This window comes from Diuraphis noxia, unplaced genomic scaffold (genome assembly GCF_037042655.1).
Source record: "Diuraphis noxia isolate RWA-SAM2 unplaced genomic scaffold, SU_Dnox_SAM2 contig0004, whole genome shotgun sequence".
Lineage (NCBI taxonomy): Eukaryota > Metazoa > Arthropoda > Insecta > Hemiptera > Aphididae > Diuraphis > Diuraphis noxia.
Window position 1 is genome coordinate 45809976 of NW_028301714.1, and position 10511 is coordinate 45820486.

The 10511-nt window shown below is 26.6% G+C and overlaps 1 protein-coding gene across 1 annotated transcript; it reads right to left on the reverse strand.

Moving 5' to 3' along the window:
- Nucleotides 1-5908: 5908 nt before the first annotated feature.
- On the reverse strand, nt 5909-8825 carry heix (UbiA prenyltransferase domain-containing heix). The gene is made up of 2 exons (XM_015520530.2): nt 8646-8825; nt 5909-8557 (listed from the first exon to the last, which is right to left on the reverse strand). The coding sequence occupies exon 2, from the start codon at nt 8536-8538 to the stop codon at nt 7555-7557; it is 984 nt and encodes a 327-aa protein (XP_015376016.1). The 5' UTR covers nt 8539-8557; nt 8646-8825; the 3' UTR covers nt 5909-7554.
- Nucleotides 8826-10511: the final 1686 nt, after the last annotated feature.

Genomic DNA, 10511 nt, shown 5'->3' on the forward strand with positions numbered 1-10511 from the left:
GCATCTGAAGGTTAAATTATAAGAATAGTGGGAGTGGGTGACAGAGGCCCTTAGATGTACAATGTCATAGTATATTTTAAAGTTTTAAACGTTTCGGCGCCACTGTTAAATGTTAATGTGTATCTATACAGTGTCGTAGAAACCGCGGTGCGGTCGGTTCATTGGCCATTGCCGGTGGGGCCCCCGCGTTGCAATTCCTAATCTGAGGCCCATACTTAAATAAAATAATATAAGAATTAAGAATGTATACTAATAACAATTTTTTTAATAAGATCATAATATTATGATAATGCCGTTAGCACTTTGTTATTTTAGTATAATATAGCACCGCCAGGCTTTAAATTAGCACTCCCAGTTCCCATATGATAACATGTAATAATATAATCATTTTTAAATGTTTTGAAATTTTGAATACATAATATATTATGTACAGTATAGTGTATAGTTGCTTAATAGCTTAAATTAAAATAAAGAGTAGCAATTACATAAACATTTATACAATTTCAACTTCATTATCAGTTTTTAATTTGTCTATACAAAGTATTGAAGAGAAATTAATTAAAATTTTAATTAATTATAATTGTATTATAATTAAAAAGTCAGAATATAAATAAGTTCAAATTTAAAATTATTGCAATGCATTTTATTATATTATTAATGGGGTTGGGGACTGTGGGGGGGACAATGTGCGCCTTTAAAGGGGCCACAGATTAAATTTGCACTGGGGCCCATCTATTTCTAGCTACGACACTGTATCTATAACATGGGGTGACACCAGTTCATCAATAAAAAAAATAACAGCCGGTGTTCCCCAAGGATCAAAAATTTCTCCCCTGCTTTTTAATTTATATATCGCGGACTTTCCCACTACACCTAACACAGAAGTTTCTCTTTACACTGACGACAGTGTTGTATATTCAAGCTCCAGTGAAGTACACATTGCCACTAATAATATACAGTGCCATTTAAACAAAATAAAGTGCTGGGCGAAAAAATGGAAAATTATCTTAAACCCCTCAAAAAGTACAGCAGTATTATTTACCCTTCGTCGCCCCAATAACCCTCCCTCTCTACAACTTAATGGCGACTACATATCCTGGTCTCCAACTATAAAATATCTAGGTGTTATCTTAGATAAAAAATTAACTTGGAACCCTCACATTTCTTCGAAACTCCAACAAGGCTACCAACGACTCAAAATTCTTTACCCCTTAATCAACCGTCAAACCGCCTTAAGCTGGAAGTGCTCCATGCTTCTTTATAAGCAAATTCTACGACCATTAATACTCTATGCTGCTCCCATATGGGGTAACTGTGCCAAAACTCACATAAATAAAATTCAAGTCTTCCAGTCCAAGATTCTACGCATAATATCCAACGCGCCGTGGTTCGTCAGAAACGAAGCACTTCATACAGACTTCAGACTCCCGATGGTTAAATCCTACATACAGTCTCTCAATAAATTTTTTTAGCCAACTAAACAACGCCAAAAGTGCAAAATATTTCAAACTCAGCGATAAGCCTACCCTCCGCCGTCTCAAGCGCGGACGTCCTCATGATGCCTTTTCTCAACACCAATAAGATTTACAAAAAAAAAAAATACACTTAGATTAACTAATATTATGATGTCATATTTTATTATTTATTTATTCATCTTTGTAATTTACTGTATATATTGTAATTAATTTACGCTTAACAACTAATGATGTTAAAAATTCTTTATTCTATCAATAAGTTAGATGACCTTGTATGTCAGAAACACTTTAATTTAATAAAAAAAAAAAATAAAAAAATAACATGGGGAATAAATAACAAAATCAAATTTTAAAGAAAAATATTACTATCACTCATTAATCATCATTGTAATACATTTATGACAAAACAAAATTCTATTAAAATATATAATCTATTATAAAAAATACTTTTTAGAGGACTCCCAAAGTTGGAGAAGGTATATACAGTATCATGCAATGATACAATACCTACAATATAGTTATAGTACCTATGTATACTTTAATTAATCATTAACGCATTTGATTTCAAAAAAATATGTAGGTATTAAGTAGATACTGATAAATTATTATTTAGTACGAACGTGGTCATTTATAAACTCTAATTTGTAAGTATAGTATTAAAGATTGTATTTTTTTTTATGTGTCGATAAAATTTAAATATATTGTGATTGTAAATTCATGATTATCTTATGTGGTTAAGTGGTTTAAATGTGTCTGTGCAGTGTTGCTGATGTACGAGTCAGAAGTATAGGTAGGTAGGTAGTTAGAAAAATTCAAAAATATTATCTTCTCAGTCCCTTCTGAAGAGTTAATGGAATGCAGAACTTATTAATTTAGCTAATTGCTAATTAGCTTGCATTGCATAGCCACGTCATATTCGTTCCGAGTATTGTTGACATTTTATGTTTCATGGCTTCATGCAATACCATTCTCCTTTAAAATACGACTGTAAAAACTATCATAAAGCTTTGAAAGAGTACAATTTGATATGCCTTTAGTAAATGTAATTCATATTGTTTGTTAACGATTTTACTACTTATTTATTTGGTGCATATAGAACTGTTCAAACAAATATGAAATAGTTAGGTTATATAATATTATAATAGCCAATGGCGCCGAACCCTAGGTTAAGATCGGGCCATGGCCCATGGCTCGACATATTTTGAAAATTTTGGATAGGGCTGCTTCAAATTGACCACTTTTTCCTCTTCACTGCACGCTATTATATTAAGAAATTGGGCCTCTTGAAATTTTTTCACCCTACTAAATTTTTGGACTATTATTTATAATAAAGATATTATATGTAATATTTAGGATTTTAATCATTCAATAAAAACAAAAACACTAATGAATATTATAAAAAAATACATAGGTACGTAATTAAATAATATTTTGTATTTGAATGGTTTTAACAAGAAAACGAGGAAGCCAGAAGGTTATGGAATAATATAATCAGGATTTAGAGTTATAATATTATACATCTGCAGGACTGCAGCTAATTGGTAGTAATCAAGTAGTGAGACATTTTTAAGGAGTATTTGATAGGCAATTTTCGAATTTATGTCAACTCTTATTTTTGTTGCTCACTTGAGTTGAGTGATAAACTGATAAACACAATAAATTTATGATTTAAAATATGTAAAATTTTGTAGAAAACCATCATTAAGTGTTCTCACATTCACAACTCCACGATTCATAAGCTGCATTGTCTATTCTTTATCTCTGGTACCTATATCAACAACTGCAGTGGTGTAGTGGCATATTTTAATATTTGCAAAATGTTTTTAATCAAGAATTATCAAAATACTATGAAATCATATTCTTATTGAAATCCTGTAAAATATTAACATAATATTTTCAGTAGATTTGATCACTTGGAATGTAAAAAAAAGGACCACAGACAATCTTGTAAAGCGTTTGAATAAAAGTATTCAAATACTTTTTAAAAAGTAATTGAAAAAATAATAATAATAATAATGGTAGTTTTTCAAACTACCATTATTTAAAATCAAATGCTTATTCGTTTCAGTTTATATATTTTATATTTTAGTTATAATTTTAAGTAATGAAAAATAAAATAATGATTTATTTGGTTTTTTTTCTGAGAATAATACGCAAACAATATTTTTAATATTTTAGACAACAAAAAATCAGATTTAGTTGATTTTTAAAGTTAAAAATATATTTATAAAAAAATAGAAAGTATAATAGTACTGACTAGGTATTCGAATTTTTAAGTAATTGTGTACGTACTCGCAAATAATTTTTTTTATCGAGTATTTGAATTGGTACGTATTTTAAATAATTTTAAAGTTCAGTATCTGTAACCTTTAATCAAATAATTTTAAAAAGTATCTTTACAAGACTATAAGTCTTGATAAATCAATATAGACGAATCTACGCCATCGTTATTTGTCTACGTAAATACGCTATTACCTACAGTTTGGTGGACGGTGGTGCACGTTTATTTTTAACCAAGACACAACTGGTACGAGTAACGAGTAAAGTACTTTCAGTGCTTACACAAATCGTAATCTATGTCTCCTGTCTAATTTTATTATATTTTAAAATAATAATTTGATCGATTATATTAACGCATCTAAATGGCTAAACTAGAAGTACAGCACTTACAGCAGTAATAATCTATCGATAGATTGTATTTAAAACATTTTCCTATAAGAATGTGATAGTTTATAAACACATCCGAAAGTGAAAAGTGTACCTAATAATAAAATAATTAAATATTGTTTAAAATGTTTATAAAATAATAAAATTCCATTATCAGGCTTATAAATTATATTTATAGGTAATAATTAAAGCAATAAAGTTTTTATCTTGACATTTTTACTGCGTTTTTTTTAATCATTTTATTTCCTGTATGTAGATATTTAAAAATATCTTGACATTAAAAACAATATGTTTTAAGTTACTATTACCAGCCTATTACCTAGATTACTAGTCAAACCTTATACTAAGAAATCTTAAACAAAGTAGGTATATTATTTATGAACATGAACCTAAGCTTTGTAGGTACAATATGCAATGTTCAAAATTATTTTGGCAGTAAATTTTTTTTTAAAGATTATCTGTATAGTTTGTTATGTTCTTCAAGAGGATGTCAACAGAATTATTTTATATAATATACAATATACTCTAAAAAACATTTGCTTTTCTTGATTTTCTCGATTGACAAACATCTTATAAATACTTATAGAACAAAAAAAAAAAATGATTAATAACATTATTTAACGCTGATGATTTTCGATAACTTAATTTTTAATTTTCCGAATATTTAAATGTATTTATAAAAAAAACCTACACCATAGGGCAATCTAAAATTTCTTTTTTGTTTCATCACTTTTGTGTTTTCAAGTTGATAAAATATAGAAATACACTCAAATGCCAATGCACTATTGAAATCAAAATTCACGATTAGGTACACATTAATCATTTGTGGTAATATTAATGTGTTATAATACCAATCGTTAGTAACTTTTATAATAGTTTTGAATATTTTTAAAGTTTTTTTTTTTATTTAATTGTCATAAAAATTGCCTATATCAAACCCCTTATAAATTTATAATGTAGTACTTGAGTTAAAATAATAATATATTTTTACAATAGTTAAATTGTTTGTATAATCTACAATATAATTTATGTGTCTCTATTGAAATTGAGAAGGTACCTATTAAAGATATCAAACATAAATGTAAAAAAACATTTTTATCACTGCATTAACTTAGGTACTGAATACTGATAGCCACAGTAATTAATGTATGCTGAGGTAATTTATTAATAATTTTTGTAGATATTTAATAAATTAACTAATATTATTCTATTTTATGAACCTAATGACATTTTTGAATTATCTAAAATAATTATATGTCATTGCTAATTTATATTTTATACAGCATAAAAAATTTTTAAAAATAGAGCATTATAAAATATTTCACATAATAATAATTAATATGCTATTAGATAGTCTCCGCTAAGAATGGTTTTTCATACACACATATGAAATATGATATCTCACTGTCTCAAGTGAAATATCACTTATTATCTATTATAGATATACCTTAATGGTTACATACAATTTTTTTATTACTAAATAGATTATTCAAAGCATTTTGATATGTAAAAATCAAATTTTGAACAAGTAGTTTATTAATTCAAAGTAGAAAATTACAAGGTTATATAAGTTTAATAGTGCCAGTAGTGGACCAACTGAACCTGTATTTTACAGAATACTCCTATGAGCTAAAATACTATTCTACTCCGGTCATAGCCACTTTACACATATACGCTATTACTTATCAGCTACTTTTCAAAATTTGATTTTAAAGTACCAAAGTACTCCAAAAAATATTCTATTTTGTAATAAGGAATAAAAATGCATGTTCTTTCAAAAAAAAAAAATTATATATTTTTTAGTTAAATGAATTGTTCAGTATATCCACAAATTGGTTATGGATGATTGACACATAGCATGGGCGATATTATACACAATACTATTATACAAATACAAGTACACACACAAGATAACACTGTTTTTATAAAATGGTTAAACGTTTATAAAGAAAATACTTGATACCTTATTTTGAGTTCTATTTTATACGTCACAACTTTTAATGTATTTGATGAGGTTATCTGAATCATTTTGCATTTGGTATAAGCTAGTTGAATAATTTTACAGATCATAAACTTAAAAATTATTTAATTTTTGATTGTTTTTGACTATGTTTTATATATTTATATGAAATGTTGAAAAATATAAGCGTTTATTACATTAGTTAATATTTTCTGACAAATGATACATCTATTACTATTTTAATAATATTAATAACATATTTTGAATTACCTAATTTATATTTATTTCTAAAGTACTACATGGCTGCATAATTTGGTTCTTTGTATAATATCAACTATTACATCAGTTAATCAGTTAATAATCTTAAATTAAATTAAAATCTAATAAAATATTTAATTGCCAATTTTAAATCTATATTAACAGATTACTTTGGTCAAAAATAAAATTAATAATAATAATTAAAGAAAGATTATAAATTATCATAATATATCAATGATTGTTCAGTGGATCAGTTATTTACAAAATTTAAAATTCAGTATATTATACTAATATTATACATCATATTCAAGGAAGACTTTGATTTTAAATATTTTAATTTTATTCTTCTTAAATTTAATTTGAAAGAAATATATATCATTTTTTTTATATTTTATGAATAAATCATATAAGTTAAATGATATTGTAATTTATATACATAAATAATAATTACACATAATAAATGAGGTCAATCAATGTTTATACTATAAAAATAGCCGAATTTCTATTTGAATCTTTATCTATAAGTACTTAATGACTGTATTTAGAATAGTAATAAATATTATTACGTATTATTATTAAATTACATTAATATACTGTTTAGTGTATATGCATAATGTATTTAATAATTTAATATAAATATATATTACTAAAGGGAAATATTTTTTTTTTGCTTAAATTAGATAAAGATCTCCACATAATACTAAATCAATTGAATTCTATATCATGATTTACCACATTGATTATATAATATTTATTTGTTAAACAAAAAACAACAATTAGTGATACTTAAATTTCACATATTTAAGGTATTGTAAAAAAAAAAATTAACCAGTATTCTAATAACTAGGTGTGTTTGTACAATAAAAATTTCTATTAAGCAATGTAACAAAAATTGAAATTAAAAAAAAAAAATCTGTACATTCCAGCCAAATAAACTGGATATTTTAATTAAGGTTTTTATCAACTATATAATAAAATGTATGTGTACATAGCTTTAACATTTCTTTAAACATTTATTTATTACTTATAGGTTAAAAAATATAAAACTGTTACAATAATAAAAAAAATTCAGAATAATGTTCTCGATGCATAATAACTATACACCAATACACCCTAAGGAACGTTGTTAGGACCATCGCAACCTACTGTAAGAACATTTGATACTAATAGCCATAACATTCAAATATCAGTATCTCAATTAATATTAAAAGGCAAATTTGATTTGTCAGCTGCCATTACAGCCAATATATATAAAATTCCAAAAATACAATTTAAATTAGCAGTTCGTTTAGGTACAGACTGAATATTTATGCCATCTCTAAATTCTCTTTCTATTTTAAACGCATAGCTCATTGTAATCAATGGCAATAAAAACCATTTAGAATACCTCACAGATAAAACAACAAACATAATATATGGAGTAAATAGAAGAAATCCATAAAAAATTATTGAAGCTGTTCGGCCTATTAATATTGCTAATGTAACAATACCAGCTTTTCTATCACTTTCTAAATCTCTCGTGTTATTACTATGTAGTATAGCTTCTGTGTTTAATGCTAACGGTATAGCATAATATATTGGTTCCAAATTAAGTTGACCGGTATGAGATAAATAAGCAAATAAAACTGACGCAGGCCCAAAAAGAATCAAGAATATTAAGTCTCCAAGAGCAATGTATTTGAAACCAAATCCGCCGGTGTACAGAAAAGATATACTCAAGCCCCATAAATAGGCAGCAGCTAGATGACCCATTTTTGCTTGAGATATGATGGCAAGCCAAAAGAATGTAACAAAACTCAAAAAGTATAATATAGCACCTAACCTTTCAACTTCATTCTCGGACAAAATTCTATCCACCAATGTTCGGTCATCACTATTACGGCCATCAATGCCACGGACATAATCATAGTAAGTATTCACCACATTTCCAGCTCCGTGAACCAAAGCAACTGTTAGTAGAGTCAACAGCAACGTCAGAAGACTAAATTCTATGTTGGAATTTAATTTCTGAGCTATAGTGCAGCCTAATAAGGTTGGAATTATCGATGCACTCAGTGACCAGGGCCGAATGGCTAGTACGTGTGACGGAAGTTTAGTGCGCAGGGACATAAATATTGAGGGTAGATGAGCAGCCACATTAGGCAGTGAATCAGCAGATGCAGTGCCACTGTTTGGCATCGTCTCGACACCAAGTCACCTGTAAAATAAAAGAAAAATTAAAAAGGAAAAAAAAAACATTCATTCATTATTATAAAATCATTATACTTTACAAATCAAATACTCACGGAATTAAAATTTCTTGAAGGCGAGCCAACAAGACCGGCAAGAGTACTTCGTAAGTAAATTATGTAATTACAACTCTAGTACCATGATGAAACTAATTAACTGAATATGGATCGAATATTCTATTGAGCACTGACTAAATAGCGTATAATGTATGTATATCCATCGGTCATCATATCAATAATCATTATTATTCATTATCATTTAGTAATGTTATCAACGATAGTAACGTCATATTGTGTTCGCTACAAGGTTTAAACAATAAACATGGTTACAGTAAATGAACATGGTCGAATATCGGGATGGTTAACGATTATATTATTATACTGTTTTATGAATTTATGATTATACCTACAACCTGCATGCAGTTTTTAGTGTTAATACCTTAGAATTTAGATCATATACTTTAAATTATGAATTATGATCTAAGGTTAATAATTAATACAATCATACATAAATTATTGATAAACGATAATCACATTCAACCTTAGCTCAAAACATCTGACGAGTGTCGAGTGACGATTCCATTCAAACATTTTTTAATATAAATATTGTGGCGGAGGCGGACCTGCCACAACATCAAACCATAATATTATGAACTTAATGTCTTAACTCTTAATCTACTCATTGTTAATAGATAATATACAGATTAGAGTAAAATAATCTATTAAAAAACAATAGAGAATATTATTTTTGAGGATATCACATATCGATTAGTCTAAATATTGTCTTTAATTTTTTTTATTTTAAATTCAAATAATAATAAACCATAAAATCTATATGTCATACCTTCAAAAATATTATTTTCTATAATTTTTGTAGTAGAGGTGAGTTTAACTCAAGAATCAGGAAAAAAAATTTTGGTGAAAGCGTTTTATTTATGTTGTGAATGGGTCTGCGAGAGATAACATTATTTTGATAAGAAAAAATGTGCAAAATAACTTAAATAATTTGCATTATAACTTATAAGTAGACAAGTAGTTGGTAAGTATTTCATCATGATAGTGATATGCCTACATATTTTACGTTATATTTTGGTCTTTGTCATTATGTACTTCTATTTTTGATGATTCAATAATATATTTTAACATATTTCAACTTACATTTCTTATATGTGTTAGTATTTGTCTGAATATATAACAGCAACACTACTACATTTTTTAAGAACACAGAATAGGTAGTTTGATTATTTTTTGGAGAAGTAGATACCTACCTAAAAGAATAATAATGTTTTGTTAGAGATATTCAAGTTTTTTCGATATCTGAAGCTTATGTTTTATTCAGCCTCGAAGACGCTATTCAAAGAAGTTCGTATCCTTCGTTTGGAGTGTCCCACAGTGATTCTTATATCTTTTTACTCATAACTCATAAGTATAATATTGTAAAACACTAACATTTGATAAAATTATATTTGAAATATAAAATATTTATGAAGTTCAATGTTCATGTAACAATGCAAAATAGTGTTGAAATGTTGAGTAACAACATATAAAATAAAGTATAAAACTTATATGTCGAATAAAACAATATAGGTACTTATTATAATTTATGATTTAGTTTTACATTGGTACATATATTCGTAATAACAATGATAATATATATAATCTATATACACCACATAAATAATTATAATTATTAGGTTATATAATAAGAAAAATATAATATATAATAAAAATGCTAAAATGCTAAATGATTCAATCGACTATCATACTGATATTTACATCATACTAAGAAATATTATGTAATTTTGAAATATTCATCCGGGATGATAAATTATTATTTAGGTACCTACCTATATATAGTAAATTATTGCAAATAGATATATTGTCATTACAATACTGCCCAATCAAATTAATTAGTTACATTCA